General features: G+C 41.1%; 1 protein-coding gene across 31 annotated transcripts in view; it reads right to left on the bottom strand.

Annotated features, from left to right (window-relative positions):
* Positions 1-23823, bottom strand: part of LOC113009894 (receptor-type tyrosine-protein phosphatase F) — a 161371-nt gene that overhangs the window by 95883 nt on the left and 41665 nt on the right. For 30 of the 31 annotated variants that reach the window (XM_026148485.1, XM_026148495.1, XM_026148489.1 and 27 more), the window contains exon 2: positions 6820-6994. In XM_026148485.1, the coding sequence (XP_026004270.1) occupies positions 6820-6919 (100 nt within the window). In that variant the 5' untranslated portion in view covers positions 6920-6994. Of the gene's footprint in view, positions 1-6819; positions 6995-22774; positions 23154-23823 lie in introns of those variants that run through there. The other variant, XM_026148486.1, reaches the window with a different exon arrangement.

Below are 23823 nucleotides of genomic sequence, written 5' to 3'. Positions count from 1 at the left end.
ATCTCTCAACCCTGTGCATCTCTTCTTGACTGTCAGTCAAATTATGACATTTGAAGAAAAAAAAAAAAACAACAACCATGTGCTGTGGTGACTTCTGCTTCGAGTGGGCATTTATAGGAACTGTTTAAAAAATATGGAAGGATAAATGTTTCATTGTGTACTTTTTGATGGTGAGAATGTGGGTGTTCCTGATATCACACGATTGGGAGTCTGAGGTGTTTTATTACCTGTGGCATTTAAACTGGCGCCTAACCTAGATCTAGTCAAAGATGATTCACTACCTGCAACTTCTTTCAACCCACATGAGTCCTTAAGGTAAAGATTTCACAGAGATTAGATAAAGGCAGAAACTCCACTATGATTTCTTTGTTGCGCTCTCTGAAGATAAAACTATTTTTGTTGCAGATGCTGTTTTCCCTTTTTTTTTTGAATTATCATTATGAAATGAGGGCAAACCATAATATGTATTTTACAGTTTCCCTTCCTCAGAGCTAACACTCATAATTGCTTGCTGGTGGGAGACTCATTACATTATTTTCTGAATATAACTGGCACAAAGTCTATCACATAATGTGAATGATGTAAATGTGAAATTCAAAAAAAAATGGTCCCCATCTTCAGCGAGTACGTTTTCCATCTCGGTGCCACTATCCCACCTACTAGAAAAAACATGCTACAGTAAGGTGTCAAACTCCAAAGCTCATCTGCATAACCCTGGGGCAACATCAACTCACATGTTTGTTTAGTTCGCTTGCTGAAATGTTCTCATTTGCACTGTCACTTAAGTGTCTTTCCCCTCTTTTTGAAACCAAGAAGGATAACTCACTGTTGCATTTGAAGGCATGTGTGGGTGGTAACCTGGGGATACTCTGTAAAACAAAATATGAAGCTGGAGAAGGACATTCTGAAACCACTGTGAATATATAATAAAGCATATTGAAATCCAAAGTTTCTACCAGCACAACGTGCAACTCATTGACTGTTGGGGGGCTTTGTTAATGCTGCTAGTTAAAGTCTATCCTTGGCTCGGACCCTGACATTAATAGAATAGCGTGCAGAAGATGTTAAGTGTGTTAAGCGATCCCGGGAGACGGTGTGTTTGGGGCTCAGCTGCTGAGATGGCTCCTAGCTTCTTCAGAGATTCCATTTTGGGGTGAGCTCATCATCCATCACCGCACACCCCCTTGCGACCCAACTAACCTCATTAATTTGCCTCCCCTAGATTAGCCTTCCCTCTGAGACCACAAGAGCCCCAACCATTGTTTCCGTCTTCACACCCACATGGCCTGGAGGTCTTAAGTAATTCAACTCTCCACTAATCAAAATTGAGGGGGAAATTAAATTATGTTACAGGAGGAACATAAAACACAACAACATGTGGTTTTAAACGGGCGTGCATGTTCTCTGGTGCCCCCCTTATGATTTATAGTCTTAGGTGATCATTTGCAAACAAAATATATCCCACTTGACATATATTCAGGCCATTAGGGTTGAGATAAATGCCTGTAAGCGCAGGACACTCTGAAAGCAAACAATACGTAGGTGTGCGCCTCTAAGTTGTCTAATTGTGTCTAATTTAGAGCCAGCTACCATGAATTTCAATTTAACACGTAAAAGGCCTGTAAGAACTACTGTGGTACATTAAGGGAACTAATGTTTCTTTTGGCAATAAGAATATGACGATGATCAGAGAACTGCAATGTCTTTTTCTCATGTGCCCTTCTCTGGAAGGACACTAGACACTAGGAAACGCCTGTCGTCCTGTGGCAATTCTGAAACCAGGACACAACATAAGGTTTGGGTGACTGCCTGTGGCTCTGCTGTTGAGCTCCCTAATTAAACTATTAATCTCACATCATTAACCTCTGATGCCCCTTTCCTCCCTCTATTCTGACATTGCTGCGCTGGCTTATGAAAACAACTTCCGATAATTCTCTCCAACCTCTAAGATTTGTTCCTCGGGCACTTCATCTTATACATGTTGTCCTCTTACCCTATGATGCTTTTCGCAGCTGCTTCCTCAGAGTATATTTTGTATTGTTTGCCTCCTCTCTCATTGTGCCTGCCTGTATGATGTGTGTGGACCCCAGCTGTGCGCTAACTGCATTACTCTCCAAGTGGCTCTCCAAGGTGGATATGGTTACTTTTAATTAAAAAAGAATCAATTTCTATCCCTGTCAGTTTCTGAACTGGGTGACCATATGGATACTTAAAAACACAATCCAATTTTTGCCCCCCCAGCCCCCCATCTGGTCACCCATCTCCAAACCACTTTGGCATCAGTCCATTGTAGCAAATTTAGAAATCACTCTGTGAAGAGTGTTTCATAGGTTTCCTGAGCACATTGCATGGATTTAAAGGCTGTTTTAAAGAATAATAAAAAATTCTGCGCCTTGTTAAAGGGAAAGCCTTTGTTTAAAGCCAAAAAGAACAAAAAACTACTGTTTAAATATATAGCATAGATTGCACATGGGATACCTGTTATTTATGGTTGAGCCATTGTTCAGTAACAATGAAACAATAGTTAAAAGCACTGGTAATCTGTAATTACTCTATTTGCAGTGCAAGGATCATAAGAATCTCAAAGATGCATTGTGGGACAGAGAAAAGTTATTTTAAACTTGTTAATTATGATACAGCTGAAGTAGAGTGACAAGAAAAGGCCCGGACACAAAAGAAGACTCAGCAGTCTTGCCGCACCTCACATGAAAAGCAACCCAAAATTATATCATGAGAAGAGCGAGAGGAGACACATACATCAAAAGCTTATTAAAGCCAATGAAATAACTCACAATGACAGCGCTACAAAAAGATAACCATTACATTTAAGTGCTGGGTATGTGACTTTGAGGCTGACCTTGTGGGCCAGAGGCCTATTGTGTAGAAGGAGGCTGTATAGAGAGCTAGTTGATTAGGCAGAGCTCCCTGGGGATCGATGGGACGTCTGTGATCAGCACTCAGAGTAATCACTCTGTATTGTACGCCTATTCAATGATGCTGTAAGATGAATGATGTCAGAAGGCTATAACACTGATAGGGCTCGTGGAGAGTTTCCTGTACCCGTGCTGCTAAATCATGATGAATTGTGCCATCTTTAAGTGTCATGCCAAACAAATAGTATGGAAACAAATTTTGAAATGTATCAGATAATAAACTAATATATATATATATATATATATATATATATATATATATATATATATATATATTTTTTTTTTTTTTAATATATTTTTTTATATATTTTTTTTTTTATTTTTTTTTTTAGGGGTGCAACGATATTCGTATCGATATTGAACCGTTCGATACAGTGCTTTCGGTTCGGTACGCATATGTATCGAACAATACAACATTTGTAATTTATTTTATCAATTTTCCTTCTGACGATGCTGTCTGTGTTGAGCGCTCAGTGAATCTGCGTTCGACTACTCCGCCTAGGCTGCACTGTCCAGCACAGATCCACTGAGCGCTCAACACAGACAGCATAGTCAGAAGGAAGAGGGCAGGGCACCTCCCCCACCCTCATTCAGATCTGGCGTTTGGAATTATTTTGGTTTTCATGTGACGTATGACCCTGAAGGTAAGCGAGTCATGGACTAAAGTAAAACAGTATGTTGGATGTGCCACGCAATGCTCAATTACATGGGTGGGAGCTAGTGTGTTAGCGCAGTTAGCTCGTTGAGGTGTTGGCCGTCTAGCCCCATGCACGGAGCGATCGGCGGTAGCTCGTTAACGGAGATTTGCCGTGTTGTGGCGTTAAGGTCATTTCAACGAGATTAACCTGAAAGCACTAGTGGGAACACGACGAATATGACTGCACATTTACGCCGACATCATCCTAGTGCAAAGACAAGTGGAAGCAGACAAAAGAAGCAAGCATGCTACTAACTTTAGCCGAGTCATTTAGACAGCTGTTAGCACATGATTCTCCTTATATGTTTAATATGCTGCTGAGAATATAGCCCAGAAGAAGCGGATAGTATAGCTTTTATTTTGGAAAGAGACATTTCTCTGTAATAAACTCTCTTTTCCAAAGATGAGTGATTCCTCAATCAGATACAGGGCTTGCAATATCGCTAGCCCGACGTCCCGGAGCTAGCGATTTTTCCAGTCGGGCTACCAAAATCTATCTCTTCCCTGCCCGTCGGGCTATTGTAGGAAAAATATATGTCAATGCTTTTGCATTCTTTCAGAAATGTAGCTGGGTAATTATGTCATTGGCATCGGTGAGCCACTGTCAATATGTGACATATTGAAGTCGCGTTTGAATTTGCGCTTGTTTTTTTGCTTTCACTTTGCAATCGTGCGAACTGTGTATAGAGAGCGACAGCACTGATCTGTGAGTGATGATAATTTGTGCACCAATTCCTCTGACATCGTCTTATTAATCGTTAGCTTACTATGCAAACATGACAAGTGAAATCTCCCGCAGCTTAAACATGTGAGAGGTTGATCGCGCAGAGAATCGCTGAGCTTATGTGAGTGAGCGTGTAAAAGCATTTCAGTTCTGCTGAGCCAAATAAGACAGGTCAGGGTGAAGAAGTGACAGCCAAAGAAAAGCTTACCACAAAACGGAGAAGTTATGACAAATCAGACTATAAGGCAAAAAGAAAGTGCAGCTTTATGGTTTCATGGACAAAAGAATTTCTGTGGCTGCAATATGACGAGCTAAATAACCAGGGCTGCACATAAGTGGTCCGCAGGTGCGCATTCGCTGTCAAAATAAAAAACACGCACAAGGGTTAGGGTTAAATTTAAAAACTGTACTTTTGAGTTAAAATATATATTTATAATTTTAATAAATGACAAATTAAAAAGGCATGAACATTTTTTGTATCGAAAAAATATCGAACCGTGACACCAAAGTATCGAACCGAACCGAACCGTGAATTTTGTGTATCGTTGCACCCCTAATATATTTATATAGATAAAGACTAATGTATGGTTTCTATCCAAGGGTGTGTTCTGACACTGCTGACACATGTTTGCTACGTGTGGTTTCTCTGCCCGCCTAACTTGTTCAAGGGGGAGACAAGAGCATCAGACTGAATCCATGTAATCAGAAACTTGCCAGGTACTCCGCCCATAATATCTGTCTGGTGTCTGCTCTGTAATACAGGAAATCCAAACCCAAAACATCAGGCTCACATAACTGAGTTACATACAAATTATAGGCACAGAAATGCACACAAACCTGCCATTAGTGGGAGGTGTTATTTTTACACCCCCTCTCACCCCCCAGTGTCTTATTTTAATTCTATGTCTGTTTGCTTTACAGTCTGGATAATAGTAGTCTGGGCCTTTTTCCCATATGTGCTTACACTAACCTACATGCGTATTTAACCCCAGACCACAGTCAGGCTTTTCTGTGAGTTACTTTATGATGTGTCCCTTATTTGTCTATGAATATATGCACATGTGCCAGCTCGTCACATCAGACTATATTTGTACTTTAAATTAAATGTTTCACACTAAATACAACTAAGACAGAGACAGGGGTGGGGTAAAAAACAAAACAAAACAAAAATAATCAAGATTTAGGTTAAACATTAATGCTCTGTTTGAACAGATTAAACACTATTCTGGTTAGCTGTGTATATCTCCGGCCCGTAGAACCATCCAGACTGGTGCGTGAAAGAATCAGCACATTTATATACCATCTTAATTTCTTCTATGCCCATGACGTTGCATCTCTAAAAAGCACATGCTTTTACTTGTGGCATAAACAGCACAAGTATACAACATAATATCACAGTTAACAAGGTGCACGCACGCAAATAGACGTCTGACATTGCACGTCTTTCTCCCTTTTTATAGAAGAGCACTCTGCCAGGTATTCAAAGACCAAATATGAATTTTCTTTATAACTTCCAGCAACTCATACTTTTTTAAAATTTGGATCAATTGTTAATGATTTTTTTTATTTTGTAGAAGGATACAGTAGTTTTATTTTGGATCATCCACAATTAGTATCTAAGTTGAGCACTACAGCTTCACTCAAGATTCAATTCCATCCAATCAAACTAGAAGCAGAGCAGAGACAGACTTGCCAGACCCCAAGAAAAACAAAAGGCCTGTAAAACTTTTCTGCAAGGTCAAGTTCAGAGCGATGCTGGTCAAGAGTAGACACGCCACAAGAGACAAGGATGATAGCACAGAGCCGAGCGGGAAAAGACAAAGGGTACAGAAAAACAAATCCTATTCGAAACATGTTTGAAAGGACAGGGCAGTGGCTGCATTCGGGTGGGGGAACAGGAGGGGTTGGGGTATAATTGAATTACAGTGACCCTATGACAGCACTGTAGGTGAGGTCATGTGTTGAATTAATTTCGTCCCTGACCCCGTCTTTGGCAGGGCAGTGCTTCTTGGCTGCGCCCGAGACCCAAAGGTACAGCTGAGGTGACATATCTCTTGGAGCGCTTTCTCTGAGCCAAAACTGTCACTCGGATTGACAACCGGGCACAGAGGCCGATGGATCTCCGCTGCCTGCATTGTGTGCTTATTTTTAGTTGAGATGTTAAAGCTCTTTATACTTGGGGACACGCATTAGACAAGCAGCTATTTCTGTTTGCTGGAATCCACTGAAGGCATGAAATGTAAATGGAATCTATATTCTATTTTAAACAAAGCTCTGCTCTGCACAGCGTGAGAGCTTGCTCTCCTGATGTATTCAGTTAAAGTGCACCTTTGTCACGTGTTAAATTCCACTTATAGCTACGGCAGTCCTTTTAAATCAAGAGAACGCCTCTAAATGAAGCTTAATGTGTTATTAGACGGTGGGAAAGCCAGGGCAGAACTTCACAGGTACATGAGCATACTTACTGTCTGCTAGAGAAGAGAAGACTATGCAGCTGAGTAAAAGCAGGAACAGCAACGCCCCTCTGGGGAGAAGGGGCCCTGCCAGGTGAATATTAGGCACCATGTTCAAAGTTGGCACTGCTCCCTCCTCAGTCCCCTGCTAGACGCGTCCCACTCTGACAGGATCAAAGACTAACACCTGGGAGAGCAAACACATGCAGAACAGGGGTACAGAACCATTAGTATTCAAACTCACGCTATATTTGCATATATTTGAATGAGCATAATAACACAGTAATGCAGAAATATCAAAAGCAAGTCGCAAAGCAGAACCAAAGACACAGAATCTTTGTATACTTGTAAGAAAACAACAGCAAACGTTGCTGGAGATCTTTGCTCGCGATCAACAAGGCATCTAGTACCCACAACAAATCCTGCTCGGGGCAGGGGGAAGTAAGCAAAGTGAATGTAACACAAAAAGTACATCAGCAAAGGAGTCGGGGGGAACAAATGCTGCACAGTTTTACAGAGAAATTATTGGGAAAAAATAAAAAGAACAAAGGGGGGGTGGAGGCGAGCTTAAGCCTCTCAGCGCACCTCTTACAAAGGGGATCAGTTAAAACCCCAGTGGACCAACTAAACACAACTCCCCAAAGACCACCTTAATGTTCCCCCATTAGGAAATTGAAACGGTGACCAGATGGGTTCGAATCACACAAAGTGCAGTGATCTCAGAGTGACATGTATGCATACATAAACACTTAACATATAACACACCCCAAGGGGGACATGGCTGACCAACAAGCCTGCAGCAGGTGTGCCACAAATGAACAACAATTAAACGAGACAGAGAGCATTTCTCCTTTGTGTTAAGTGGAAACAGAAAAATCAAAAGCTGTCCCTCAAATGGAATGGCACAAGAACCGATGCTTTGTCTTTTCAGGAATTAGATTTAGTGAAGGAAGATTACTAAGCCAACTGATTAAGAATTTAGATATATGACCTTAAGTTTGTTACAGCCTCCAGTTTCGATGCCTAATGCTATTATAAACAAAGTAACTGCGTATCTCCATTAATGAGCTAACTAAATTTCTTATCCCTACTCCCTTGCCCATGGCCATCTGCGATGCGTAATCATAATGCTGTAAAAGAGAGCACAATATGGTATAGATAGATATCTCTCTTTTGATGGAATTAAAGCAGAATCTCCAGAGGACTTAAAAAAACTGAATTTAAATGAGAAAAGTTCTGAAAGTTTGACTAAATCTACTTTTGTCTTAAAGAGAGCAGCCTGGTGATGATTCTGTACAAAGCTTCTACAAGAAGAACTGAACAGAAAACCCCAAAATCTAAGTCGGTCTTGTTCAGTCTCACTGCTCAGTTCACTGCGGTGGCTACACAGTGCCGTTTGCTGATATGTGTTAAAAGACAAAGCGCTCACAAAGTGGAATATCCTGAGGCTTGCTGGGTGGCCAGTCAGCTCCAGTCTATTCAGTTTAGCTAAATACGTTAGAGCATCAGGAACACAATGCCTCCAGTATCTCGTGGAGGAAAAAAAACTCTTAATGCTGTGGGCTCTAATCCTGTGGAGGTGTTGAGCAGCCCATTACTCATGTGGCTGTTTCAATGCGGGTAGAAACAAATAAAAAAATAAATAAAAAAATGCACACAACGGGCAACTCTTCGACCGCCCTCTTTGTTAAACAAGGCAGCTGAAAACAGTCTATACAATAGCTATTAGATAAAGTTATTTTTCTTTATCTGAGATCTGCTTTCACCTCCTTTGACATGTCACTGGGCAAACAAAAAAGCAGGCACGACCGAGTTAAAACTATGTGAAGGAATGCACGCGAGTCCCTGCTCATGCCTCACCTGGCCACAGTAGCAGACAGCCATCACTGACAGCTAGCTCTTTATCACCGTTTGTCACTTAAAGGAATGTTCCTCTAGGCTTTTATGTCTGCAAAGCCAATCTTTTTTTTTTTATTCTTAACAAACTTAGCGTCTAAGGAATTTCCAAACACCGTGTACAGTCGACATCATCTATCGTCAGTGAAAGTTCAAGCTGTGATCGTATCAAACTGTATTATACTCCTCCCTGCACGCAGAGTTTTGGAGAATACCCACAAGTGCAGCGGAAATCATTTAAAACCCCTGTGGCAAAATAATTTAAAAAAGAAGCCTCCCTCTGCGCCTTTCACCTTAACTGGTAATGAGAAAGCGGTTTATTGTCGCTGTGTTAAAGCTGTTGCAGTGTGGGGAAGAAAAAGATACACAAACACTCGGCTCGGGGTGCCAAAGAACTGGATCACACCACCACTCTGTAACTGGTATTAAAGACATTTAGAACCCGTTTTTATTTCAAGCTAATACCTCAAGTTAGCTTTGCAAAAAGAAAAAAAGAAAAAAGTTTGTTGGCCGACAAATTTGTTTTGACGTTCGTTTCTGTGTACACCAGTGCTGCGCTGGTTCACGTTGGTGGGTAGAGAAAGAGCGAGGCTGATAGAGCTGGCTACTTGCCGTGCTCCAAACCCTTAGCGGTGGAGGGATATCTTTCACAGCAGATGCCAGAGAGAGGCAGATGCTTTTCATCTTCAATAAGACAAATTCCTAGAGCGAGGTTTATTCTTTATTTATTTACCTACTTATTTATCCCAGTGTAGCCTGGTCCCTCCCTGCTGCACACGAATACTACGGGACAACACTTGCCACTGTGTCCATTTGTGTTCTGGCAGCAGTGCAAACGAGAGGAGGACAGGGCACCAAAGTGGAAAGGGTGCAGTGTGATTCGAAATCTGAGCAAGTGGCTCGGCACACAAGGGGGCATTGTTTGCGAGGACGTGGGAGAGCGCGAGAAAAACAGTAGAAACGTTTAGGGGTGGCTGTCTGCCCCCGTGCAACTGTATATGAATCCTTCTGTCTCGCTAATGATTTCACCCCAAAGCCTGATTTGTGTGCGCGAAAGAGTGACAAAGTAACCAGTGCATATTTACTGCTTAACTGATCGTCCAGATCATTTCAGCTGAGAGACGATAATTAATGTTCACAATAATTAGTCTGCTAAATTCAGGAGATAAACTGTTTTACAGCAACAACAATTAATCCAGTTTGAAAATGAAGTGCACAAACAAAGCTGATTCTTCATGAATTACAATGTGAAAACATGCATCGAAGTTCTGCATATTTTACATCTGTCAAGATTAATTTTCTAGCTAACAATATTTGGTTTGACATTTCCTACTTATATACATATATATATTGGTTTAAACCAAACATACTCCGCTGTCAAGTTAAAGCAGTTTATAATGAACAGAATTTCTACTGTAGGCAAGTTTATGGAAACACAATTAGCAAACCACCCATGACAAGGTGTCCAGATACAGGGAAATAATAAATGCGGCAAAGCCATAGATTTGTTTGTGTCCTCCACCTCATTATCACTTGTAACACACACACACACACACACACACACACACACACACACACACACACACACACACTTTAATAAACTAAGGGGAGGCCAGGATTAATAAATTCCAGTCTCAAATTTCCTAGACTAGCAAACTGCTGTTAAAGTGCAGAAATTCTCAACAAACCCAGACTTTTTCTTTCTTTCTTTTTTTTTAAAATTTACTCCACATAGTTTGAGATGTAAGTAATGATTCGGAGGCCCGCAGCTACGTGAAACAATTTATGGTGCGACTGTGGTTCTCTCCAATTTGTCAAAGTGCCAAGACCACGCATCCTATAGGGAAGTGATTCTGCAGGAATGGCAGTTTGGTGAAACACAAAGGGAACATGAAAGAGAAGAATCAGTTATTGAACTGATGAAGCAGAAATGAGCCTAAATATAATGCTCCCATTCAACAGGGCATACAGTGACTTACTTCTTATGGAAGCTTTTTGAGCCTTAAGTGTCTGTGGAGCTACATACGATACAATAGGCAGAAGAGTAAGCGGTTTAGTGATGTAATTAACAAAGAAACAATGGCAGGGTAATATCTAAAATAGTAAACTGTAGAGGACAAAAGAGCTTTGAGTGAGCTCAAAAGGAAGGGGAATATAGACACTTAACAGACACCTATCCCGGTCGCCTTGTTTGTCGTCCACGTCAGTTGCTTGTCATTTAGGTTATTAGTCCCTGTGAATGTGTGTGGCAAGGGTGTGGCCACCCATACAGAAATGTCAGTTGGCAGACAGACAATGCAGCTGCACACAGAGAGAGCCCGCAGCCTGAGTAAACACTACTATTACGCTAACTACAGGTAGCATTTCTGCTCTCCAATGTCTCTAACCCTCCTACTCATGTTCTCTATTTCTCCGTCTCTATTTAATGGGTCATCCTGAACGCTGGGAGGTGGGACAGCTGAGATATATGGCTAGCAGCGTGGGGAGCTAATCACGGCCGTCTCTGGGGCTGATAAACCCAGACCAAAGAGGTTTGTGTTGGCGTAACCTGCAAAGGCTCCATAAACACAGTTACAAGCTGAATTTCAACAGCGGTGTTTTGGCCGTTGATTAGTTTTCCATGCCCTAGAAGGCTCACACTCCCTTTTTTTTTTTTTTTAAACCTCAGCAGTGAACACAATATCACAACACCTGTGAGAATTACTCAAGATGGTGAGCACCATATTGTAAAATGAAAGTGCAAAGTAACCAAATTAGGTTTTCCCTCTGACTCGAAAAGCCTTGCTGTGTCTACAGACTTGATGGTGCACGTCCTTTTTACAGAGCTGCAACAAGACTGCACTGAAATTCCCCCTAACAAAGGGTAATGTCCTGTGACCTATCGAATTTTACAGCCATTCTGTTTACAAGCTGATACCACAAAGTTAATTGTTAACACATTATTGCAGAGCTCAAGATTACAAGACTAAAAGACACCTACAACAGACTTGTGCACTTAAGTTGAGCAATAGAAACGATGGCGCACTGATTGTGCTGACCTACAATGAAAGCATGTGTAATAAATCAAGGTATCTTTCTGTCTAGAAGTTTATTTACCACCATTTAATAATGAGGCAATATAGGAGATGTGTAAATTTTAAGTCGACATTTACGCACAGTCTCCATGATGCGTTTTGGCGTCATTTGTGACGCATGAGGGGCAGACGTGATGCATCACGCTACTGTTATTGTCTAACGCAAGCGGCAACTTGCCTCTCAGCAGAATACAAACACCACTGCATATTGGCTTTTCCCATATGATACACTATCATCTGCAATTTGGCCTGATTATATGAACATTTAACAAAAATTCAGACACTTCCATAAATTTCCGAGTGTGGATTTACAATCGGCTCTGTTGGGCTACCAATCTTTTCAACTGCAAATCAATCTGGGAATGAATTACAATGATATGTACTACACATAGTAGAGAAGACATACCAAAGTGTCACTTCCATTTGAATTTATTGAACAAGGATTATTGGCGTTGTGGAGCAGCACAGCAAAGAGAAAATAGCTTACACAACAAAGTGCTTGCTGGCCAAAGGGGTCTGCAATAAATCAAAAGGCAGGCTCAATGTAAAACATACATTCATCAAATAAAAGAAATGCTGCATGTACATGAACCAATCAAGTGCATTAAATAGCAAGTTTTTCCTTCCTTAGCACCCATTTAAACCAGCTCACTTTAAAAACTACAGTCCAACATTCAAGTAAGAAGGTGAATTACAAAAAAAATGTGTCACTCTGTCATCTAAAGGCCGTTTCTTAACTCTACAAGCCTTGTATGGAAAATTCAATGTGAATTTTAGAGATTCTCTCATAGTAAGCTACAGTTTTTGGAGAAAACTACTATAAGCAGAAGGTTTTTCCAACAATTTCAGCCAGATTTTTCTCAGTTTTAAGCTTCCTTCAGATGCTCCCTTATTCGCAAGGGCTCGTCGCAGCGGATGAATCGGCATGTTCTGATTTGGCACAGATTTTACGCTTGAAGCAAACAGTTCCATGGATCTGTGCTTTTTCCCCAGTTTTGAACTGGAGCTCTTTCACATGTTAGGCAAATGTACTAACCCCTACATTAAATTGACTGAATCTGGTGCACAACTTTGGATGGTTAGAAGTTTAGAAAAAGTATTGGAAAAACTAAAACGTTAACAAAAGTTATGTGTTCCAAAGCTTCTGACAAAATTAAATACACAAGACCAAAAAAAAAAGCAAAAAAATAATCAAACTAAAAAGGCACAAAGTTCATGTGTACAAACAGCATGCAAGTATAACATCCATGGGGCCAGGCTGCCTCTTCTTTCTCTTAGAAAGTAGAGGTGCTGAAGTCCAACATAGATTTGTGGATAACGCTTCAAAAGTGTGTGCAAAAAAGAGGCCTACAAACCTCGCTCGTCTATATCAGCTATGTTAGGAGGAATGAGGCAAAATTCCAGAGTTATTTGTGAAAAGCTTGTTGCAGAATAATCAAATCATTTGACCCATGTTAAATAATTTAAAGACAATGCTACCAAATAAGCATAGGATGTATGTTAACTTCTGACACCCGAGGAATGCAATTTATTAAATAAAAGGTGACATAAATAATTCTAAAGCTATTTATCTGACATATCATATTCTTAGAATAAAGTCAAGATTTTAAATAACCCAAGGCATGGATTAAATGTCAACCAATGTTAAATATTGAGTTTAAATGTAATTGGCCAAGGGAATAAGCTTCCAACTTCAACTGAACATAAAATCTTAATGTTATTTAGGCCAAGCTAGAATTGCTCAAAGTGGGGGCCTAAAAACTGAGCATGGTAAAAGCAAAGCTTTCTATTTACTTCAGGGTCTCTAATAGTGTATAAAGCCCACAGCCTTGCCCTAGCTGAGAGATTTAAATAGGTTTTAAGATTTCTTTTTGTTTAGTATTTATTTTAGTGATGTCTAGAAATGAATTAGTGAATAATTAATTGCTTCTGTGCAAATAGCCAAACATTAAATTAGCAATATAAACTGAGACACATTCTCAACAGCAGATGTGCACATATATATCAAAAGAAAATCCGCACTGTCGGGCAAGAAAGATGAGCTAAGACGTCACTACTTGACAGTTAGCTTGTGGACAGATGGTGCCATAAAATGACTAGGCAGGCAGCACAGAAGGCATGGACCCCCCACTCCTCCACCCCTTCGCACCACGCAGAGGACTTCAATCCCCCACCTCCTGGGCAGAAAGCCTCGTCTCCGTCAGCAAAAGACAAACAGAGTGAAGGCATGTGCACCCAAAGACTGGTAAATATAGAGCTCCATAGATCAATAACTGGCCAAACAAGAGGCAGTTGTTCAGGTTCAGCTCATCCATGGATATAATGTGGACAGACTGCAGTGTCCAGAAACAGCAGAAATTTTCCAAAAAGGAAATATTGTAAGAAGTTTAGTTTTAAATGCATATATTTTTTATTTTTTTACATTTGGCACTAAGGTGGGAATATGGGAGCAAGCTTTGTATAGTGTATGAGGATTTCATACTATTCAGCGGGTGTCTGCACTGTTCTAAATCAATTACCTCTAGTCAGTCACTGTTTGGGGTAGGGGGTATTGTAAATCAGCTTGGTGTCAGCCCAGATTAGTAACTGTAAAGCGCTGGGAGTGAAGTTCTTTGGCTGGCATGGACCCTCCAGAGGCCGACATGAGAAAGAAGCTGTGGCCTTAGTGTTCGATGACAGCACAGCAACTGGTTATTGTTTGCCACAATGCTTAGTAAGGTTGGGGTGTATGAGGATGTATATAATGAGACTGGCAGATAATTTACGAAGCTTCTTCCCTTACTTTAGTGTATCCTATAAAAAGAAAATAATGCAGGACTTCAGAGACTATTGGATTTGCAATTTTTCATAAAATTAATAAAATTCTTTGATGTGTCTAGAACTTAATTACACTGTTTTTTTTTATTGAGAGGTATATCTATATTGCACACCCTAACTTTTGATTGCACATATTCACCAGACTTCTACCGATGACTATTAAGAAAAAGTGGTCATTCATAAATGAAGGAGTGAATGTTTATCTTGTTGCGATCTTGCAAGCAGCTCCTTATCTCACTACATCTGTTTATGCAGATCTACCTCGAAGGAACTGCTAAGTCAGCCACAATAACACATTTGAAAATCAACCGCTAAACACAGACATGAGGGTGCGCAGCTGTAGACTGTATTTATTTTATGACACAGAATGTCCTTTTTTATACAATAGCCTACTGAATGGGCTTTTGTGTTCTCAAAGGTAAAACTCACAGATGAAACTGTGCATTGACATAACTTATTATCTATCCCTACATTAGGGCATGTAGGAGTAAAAGGGAAAACAATCCACTGCGGTCTGAGGTACAGAAGAACAAACCCTGTGTTGACACAAAGAATGGTTAGACTAACTCGAGGCATAGTGGGAAAAGCACCTTGTATACAATCAGGCATTTATACCAGGTGCACAAACAAGAACACAAACGAATGCTATTCTGAGCTCTACCCTGAAACAAAAACTCCAGGTGTTACACAAAGGAAAGCTAAGACTCATGGCCAACCTGAAACAGTTAAGACTGGGCAGATTTAACTTGGGTTAGCTGCAATTGCAAATGTGGAAAAAACAAAATCCCTCAAGGTCCTGGTCCAACTTGTGTCCTGCCTTGGATTCCAGGCGGCTATCCTCTCAGCTACTGTCTAACGAGTGAAAAGAGGCAGATTCTAATAAGCTGTTCTGTCTTTCTGTCAGTCTCCGTTTCTCCATCCCCCTGCTTCCTCCTCTCTCTCCCTGACCATGCCTTCTTCTCTGTCTCTTTCTCTCTGTCTCAGCCACGAGCCAGTCTGCTGGAGCAGATGGAACCATATATCCCCATCGCTCTCCAGAGGCCGGAGGATTTAAAATGTAAAAGAGATGAGTGTGGAATAGACAGAGGCCATTCGATAAAGGGCAAGAGAAGCAGGGACTCTCAGCTTGGACAATGTTCATCAAATGAGGATAATGCTAGCAGGAAGTAACTATGCTCTAGAGCTATCAATTAGGAAGATGTAGGCTCTAAACTAACTCGGCATGTCTGCCAATAAGTTTCTAATCTAACATATTCTTCTACATGATATGAACATGAGATATCGACAAGTGTCAGGGTAGACAAAACCAAATTTTACAATACCAGAAAGTTATTAATATCAAATATAAACAACATGCTTTAACAAGAAACAACAAATTAACTTGATTTAGCTCATAAGATTAGAACAATGCCTCAGGTTCTTTGCTGGGCTTTTTTTTTTAGCCGAATTTTTTGTTATTAAAAATAATAATAATAATAATAATAAAAGTAGATGATTAGTTGTAGTCCCAAACCAACTGAATTCTGATTGGTGCTTACTAGCCACAGGCAAAAAAATAAATGAATTACAATAGTAATAATTAATTAAAATAGTACTTGGCTATCTGCTCAGATTGTGTTAGATGGAAGTTTGGAGGTAGACCTGCCTTCCTCTCCTCAGGCCACCTTTCAGGTAATGAGAAAGTATCTGGACACGGCATCTGTCGTCTGGGAAAAGATTCTGCTTCGTCCTCCATCTCTGGGTGGCAGGTTGACGGACAGGAAGAGTGAAGAACAACAGGCGGCCGAGGTCGTGAGCAGTACAATCGATCGCCAGCTGACTAGTAAGGTCCATTATACTGACAGGCCAGAGCCACAACACGACGACCTGCACTTCACCAACGTCCTCATTACTACCTATGAATCTCTCTCTGGGACCAATCTCTCTGGCCCTCGGCCCCTTCTTGCTCTATCTTGCTTTCTCTCTACGGTCCATCTCTCTGGGTAAAGCACAAAAATCATTTTCACTGCCAGTCTGATGGAAGCGTTTCAAAGGAGGAAAAAGCCACACTTAAGCACATGCACTTTGTGTTTATGCACTAGTTTAAGGAATAAATGCAAAAGAAAGACAACATGGGGTATTACATATTGTGAAACACGGGGAAATAAAGCTGAAATGTAAATTCAAGCCTGTGCTATCCTGGAAAGAATTTTAAGTGTCTGCAAAGGAAAACCTCTACCATATTAAACACTTCTTCAACCATCACCCTTTGCCTCTAGTTATACTGAAATCCTTAGTCCTTGGAAGACTTATTTATACTCTCTCCTCTACCCCACCCCCTTCCACACAGATAGGATTTACCTGCAGCTGAGACAGCCCGTAGACTATCAATTACCGCCAGTGTAGAGTCACTGTTCTGTAGCTTCACTAACAAGACGTTGACACAAAACACACACACAGTACACACAGTGTGATTACAGACCTCATCGACGCATCCAGTTAGAGAAAATCCAGGCTGACTATGAGTCAGACGATTTTAATGACTAATCAAATTGTTTGGTAAGAATCCACTTCATAAAATAATAATTAGACAAGGGCTTCTTCAGAGATTCAGTGCAAACTTACAAATACATCCAATGCAGTAAACTGTTCTAAAGTTGACATAGACAGACTTTCATTTGTGGTTTCACATGTTACAGCAGCACAAAGAACAGGAAGAAAAGTGAAGTAGAACATAACATGCCACAGATTTATTGCCATTTATAGACGAAAAAACACAAAAAAAGCTAAAAAACCAAGTAAACCTCACTCACGGTCTAACCAATCTTTATAGTCACTAATACACATACATGCTGCTCAAAGACATCTTGGGTTCGTAAAAAACAAAAAAGACATGCAATGTGGGACCTTTACTGAAGTCACTCTGTTTAGATGTGATTTCAGACTGTTTGCAAAGTGCTCAAAACAGAGATCTCACCAAATTTCTGCTGACATGTCATCTCACTCTGTGACAACGATTAAACCGAACACCAGGACGTTCCGCGTACAAGAAGACGTGCAGGGACAGGTCCTGTCAGTCATCTCAACAGATCCACCCTGACGCCTAAAGTGCTTCTGTCAGGTCAGCAAATGAAAAGCCATCACAGCCAATGTTGCAGTCGCCATGATGAGGTCATCCCGTAGACTGGTTAAATGCTATCTTGCCAAGTCCTGTTAAACTTGGCTGAGCATGTTTAGGCTGAAGGCGTCAGCTTTGATTCCCAGGCTTAGCGTTTTGTTGATGCACCATCACAGGAGATAAACAGTGAGCCGGGAACCAGAAATGATGCAGGGGATGTAGGCTAAAACCAAATGAAACACTTGAGTCTGCAATCAGTAATGCTCGGTCACGTACCGAGTCCATACAGGCCACCGTAATACTGTGAAGTAAGATCTGAGAAAGCGAATTCCTTTTAAGTGAGCCATCGTGTCTAGTCGTGGCAGTAGCATTGGAATAACATATTCGGGTCAAAAAGCTAATGAATGTGCATTAACAATGACTTTTATGGAATCGCTCTATAAAGCACAACATTTTCACAGCTCCCCGTCAAACCATTAAAACCACAAAGCTCAAGAGATACTGAACCAGAGGGATCATTTGTATAAGACTTTGACCAACAAGTACAAAATGTGTTATGCATTATTTACCTCATGCAAGAAACAGATCGCTCTAACAGCAAGTTTAAAGTCCTTTCTCTGGTATAAACAGTCAACTTGGCATATATTTGAATTTAATTTCATCGCACAAAATGCAAAGGGGCTTTCCTCACTGGTTATCCATATACTTCCCCCTTCCTCAACCAGTCCTCTTGTCTAACAGTCAGCCAAAGCGGCCAAGTCTCCCATGTTTACTAATGTAGAGGCAACCCCTTTATCAGGGAAGAGATTTGTAGGGAGGAGGCAGGGGATTAGCCATCAAATTACCAGGCAGACAGCATCCCTGCTCCAGGGTTGTGAAGCAGTAATCTCTAAGGCTAAAGGGGGAGATCCAGATAAAGGTTTTGGGATTGGTGCTGTGGAACTCCAAATTGTGCATAGGCGGAATATACAAGTGTGTTTTAGGGGTTCAATATTTTTAAGCAAGCTTTCCCTTCAGTTGTTTGTTATGGAAACTACCTTCACAGAACAAGACAAGACCACATCGCATGCTTTCATGATGTTGGGCTTTGTGGCATCACAACCAAGCCCAACACCCCACAGCGCAAGTCTAGAGGAAAAGCTTTTAAGTAGGAATGCTGTAGCTAGGCAGGGCTGGTGGAATTAAGATTTCAGTGGCATTGCCCATGGTTCTTGTATTATCACCCTCCCTTAAACAAGCAGTGCTCTCCTCAGAGAATACCCCCTGGACACAGGAATGTTTCATCAATGCCGCAGCCTCCAGCATCCTTACCGGGCCACAGTGGGCCAAGAGGCGCTGCGCAGGCAGGCTATAAATAAGTCAGGCGTTATAATGAAGCCAAATGAATCTCCATCCATCTTCCCAAAACAAGCCTGGGACCCAAGAGTTCTGCAGGAGGAAGAGTTATTACCGGTGTTTGAGGATTGAGCCACAAGATGAACAAAAACTAAATGTTTGATCTTGAACGCATCCCACCACAAAACACACATTCTGTGCTCTCCAACGCAAGCATGTCCAAATCCGTGTATGAGTAGCCAAGAGTGTGAAGACTCGTTATTTCATTAGAAGTGACACGCGTGGGCTGATAAAAGAAGTGACAGGAGGGCTGATAAAGTAATGAAGCAGAATGTCGGGTTTAAGCACAGCAAGGCATTAGAAGAAATTGGGAGGCTGAGCAAACAAAGGTGCTGGTGGAGGCCCAGGGATAAATCAGCCACATGATTATACTTCCTGAACCAAGCACAGAATAAATTAAGCCTACATTTTTTTTTTGTTTGTGCAGTTAAGCATCACAGTTATCCCGCCATAATGAAGAGGAAGGTAAAGCTGCAAAGTTCATTTCCCTTTAATGGTCGTCCAAGAGGAAGAAATCTGACCTTGTTTTACTCCAGTGAAAGACACTACCTCAGCAATAAGATCAGTATCAGTGTGCCATGGAATAACTGAGTGACATAACAGTTTAGTGCATGAATACAATCATGCAACAGAGACAACAGTGATCTCTAGCTTTCTCCACTTTCAGAAAATAGTTTAATGCATTACAGAATTTCTATTTGCCATGGTCACTGGACGTTTCGGACCTGCGCCGTCACATAGTGCACATATACAAGCGTGAGCTTTGGCCTTGTCATACATGCAGACTACAGAAAAATGCAGCTACCCCTGGAAATGGAGGCTGTTTCAATCAATGTGGAGGCGTAATGGGATGATGTGGAATTGAAATGAGTTTTGTGCAAGGGGGAAAATGTCCTCTCTGACAAAGCGGATTTGTGTTCCCGTTGAGAAACCCATGGCTGTAATGCAAAAAGCCAAGGTTTAAATGAAAGGTGCAAGGCTATGAGCACAAAACAGACCTCTGATGGTAAGCTGTAACAGGCCATAAAAGATACATTTAAAATGCAGAATAAAATATATAATGTAAACAGGAGCGCGGAAAAGGAATGAAGGGGAGGAAAGACAAGAATGTAATCTACGCTCCGAGCGCCCAGATTCGCTTCAGTTCACTTTTAACAATGACCGAAAGCTACTCTTTAACGGATGTAGTGTTTGTTTGTTTGTTTGTTTTAAACAGGACTATTTCCATTCATCGCTTACTTACTTACAACAAAAATAACAATGCCATCCCTAAAATAAACCTGTCTCGGATATGATCTCGTGTCAAAACCTCAACGTGTGCGCGGATGTCAAAGGATACGCAAAGACCTACTTCGATCAAATGAGCTCTCTGCTTGGGGCAGCTGAGAAAAGCATTCTTGTCAAAACACTGGTGATTTTAGTGGTAAAGAAGGGCCTTTTTTTCGAAACCTTCTCCTCAGCACCTGTCACAACGAATAAGTCGCTGTCTGCAAGAAGGAAGTGTCACAAATAAAAGCACAAAGTGACTATCAGCACAGCTAGCACATCACACAGGCAGTGGACGCTGATTGACATCGCACGTTATGTGGGATGTATCTGTCACACTCATAAACATGTTAACTGTGTAAACATGTTTATTTAGTATTGAGAATTGGGCCTCGTCAACATAAAACAACTACCTATGACCTTGTCAGCGTCGGGCAACAATTGCTGACACCCAACGAATGAACACCCCCCTCGCCTCTGCCAAGATTTTAAAGTCTGAGACCAAAGAATTTGTTTAAGCATCAGCATCAAAGCTTTGAACTTGAACAACCCAACAAACCCTTCTGTGTTTTCTATTTACAGTATGTGTCGCGGCAAATGTCTTGCTCCACTGACACAGCCGCCTTCACAGAGATTGATCTGTGATTGTAAGCAACTTCTTTCTTGTCCCAACAGGCATGAGAGTGATTAAGCAAATCTGTCATGCGTTAACAAGTCATTACACATCACCCAATCCACCAATGATGAGAAATCAAGTTCTATGGAAAAATCCATATGCTCAGCCCATAATTACTTTTGAGGAATCCGTTAGGGAGAGAGATTGAGTGACTGACTGTTCCTCACAGGGTAATTTATTCAGAAGGAAAGACTTCAACCAAGACACCCTTTTGAGCAAAGCATATTATATAGGCCATGTTTGGTCTGGGAATTTAATAAAAGAGCAGTGGTACACAAATGGCTGCAGTTATTTCCTCAGGACATCACTTAATGTTTCTCTGGAACGTTAGTGCTGATGAGGGGGCTGAGGCACAGTCGCAAAAGAGGACGGCCTGCCCGGCGGAGGTGAAGGACATCGACTTACAGATCACCCAAGAGGTGGACAAGAGTCGCTCTGTTTCAACAAATGACCACAGTTGACAGTTTGTCATTTTTGTGACACTACAGAGCTGCTGAGTGGACATTTTGAACCAAACTGAACCATCTTTTTTTTTTTTTTCCAAGTAAGTCTAAGGGAACCACTTGAGATCAGCACTAACAGAGGTAGATTCCACACTGAACAAAAAAGAAAAAAAAAACAACAACCGATTTTTGGTACAAATAGCACAAAGTTCCCATTACAGCAGAGCAGACTTATGGGGACGTCTGGCCCTTTCAAAGGCCAAACAAAATGAAACAAACATGTTGTCTTGGCTGTGTTTTTTGAAAGCTTAAGACAGCTTTGATGGAAAAGGTCAAAGTAAAAGATTTTCCCACTGACATCAACCCTCCTTTTGTGCTCCAGAGTTACTGAGTAACAACTGCCACATTTTCTGTGGCCAAGATTAAAAAACTCGGTCAAAAACTTTCTCAGTTGAAAGATTTATCACACAACTGCATCTGAAGGGAACATTTAGAGCTGGTTAAATGGGATCAAAAAGAGTCCTGCAGATTTACTCATAACGGTGTACTTCACAATTATAGGAAAAGCAAAATTTGAAGACACACAAAGAAACACCCATTACAGCATATGCTTTGTGGCAACCAAGACTCAACCATTTTCCACAAATCACATTTTGTGACTTTCAGAAGTTCTCCTCTGCAATTATCTGGGATTTCAAAGCCTTTCGTAGCCAACTTCTAACTGAAATTCTTGTTCCTGAAATTTTACCCTCGAGATTGCCCAGGGAGATATAGACAACTGAAAAAGCAGGTTGTTTAGCCTCAGCGTAGGCCTAATGCAGTAGAGCTGCAGGGTGTCTAACCTTAGCAGCGGTAGCTAAGGGACATTCTATGGCCCTTCTTTTCAAAGTCCTCTGAATACGTAGGGGAGGGCTTGCACCAGACAAGGCAATTTGCCAGAGAGCCAGCCAATAGAGCTAAGCCAACACGAGGTTAAACTATTGTTTTGGCTTCACAAGCAAGAGTGAGCAAGGACAAAAGTAAGGGAGACAAAAGAGTAGTAAGAAAATACCTGACCACTGAAGTGTAACACATCAACTTATATTGTTACTTTTATTATACCAAGCAAGTTGCAAGAAGTTAGATCCCAAAACAAAAACCAGGGTACTGGGAGAGGGATACACAGGCAAATGAAATTCACACCATCTTACACAGTTCACCCACTTTCAAAAAAAATGCACCTGTGCCTCTTTACTTGTTTTAGGAACTAAAAAACTGTTTTTTTCATGTCAGGCTGATTATGTGGCAAAAAATTCGAACTTACCCATGTATCTAAGGTAGGTCCACTTAAATAAAGAAATATTTTAAAGAAATACTTTTTATTCCTCTTTATTGCGAGGCACTTATTCCAGAAAGCAAGTTTCCAAATCCTACAAAAGAAAATCCAGCAGTATCGGAAAAGATTATTCCTGAAAGTGAGAGATACCCTGTGTGAGAGAAAGTCGTCTCCAGTTCCTGCTTAGTTATTCCATTCACAGCATTTCATTAAACCAGAAGAACTGTCTTTTTGCTCTCCAGTAATAAGTTTCCAGCTGTGGCTATATCGCAGAGTAGCTTGGGAAGAGATCCTTCAGAGTCACAGCTTGTTCACACACTGAGGGGCAGTCGGGGACTGCCTGGGAGAAGCCAAACCCACCGTGTGATGTCATGGTGTCAAATTTCAGTATGAAAAGGGAGGAGGCTTTACCTTTTTGAACTCTGACCAATGATCATCTTGTGGTTTACCTGCACGTAGAAGGGAAGGAGTATATGTGATTGTGATGCACTCCCGCTGCTTAGAGACTGTATCTGGCTCTTATCTATTGATCACCTTCCAGGGAAAAGACTGTCCCAGTGTAAGCTCACACAGGCTAATGAGCCCTCACTCTTGCTTTGAAATGAAACTCAAGCATCTGCCCTGCCATTATTAGTGAAACTTAACTGGTTAACTAAGTTTGACCTTGAGACTTAAACAAGTATTCCCCAGGGACTGTGATAATACATGCCCGCCAATGTGTTTTGTGGATAACGTAACAGTTACAAGAATATTTTTTCCTTCTCTCTATATATTGGAAAAAAAGGAGAAGATGCGTCAGGGGGGATAAATATGCAAAACCCTCATTCTTAAAACTGCAAGGCATCGAGTACACACATACACGACTCGCAAACACACTGGTTCTCACTCCCCCTGGTCAAACTCTGCTAGCCATGGAGCTAATCATCCACAACAGATGTTCAGAAATGTTCAGTCGGATTTATGACGGAGCTCAGAGGAACAGCCAAGTCAGCCTCTGGTGCTGTTTTCTCTTCTGTCCTACAAGGACAAGGGATTGC

Source organism: Astatotilapia calliptera, chromosome 18, assembly GCF_900246225.1.
Source record: "Astatotilapia calliptera chromosome 18, fAstCal1.2, whole genome shotgun sequence".
NCBI classification, from domain to species: domain Eukaryota; kingdom Metazoa; phylum Chordata; class Actinopteri; order Cichliformes; family Cichlidae; genus Astatotilapia; species Astatotilapia calliptera.
Note: the sequence above shows the minus strand (reverse complement) of the source record. Positions and strands in the feature narration are given on the sequence as shown.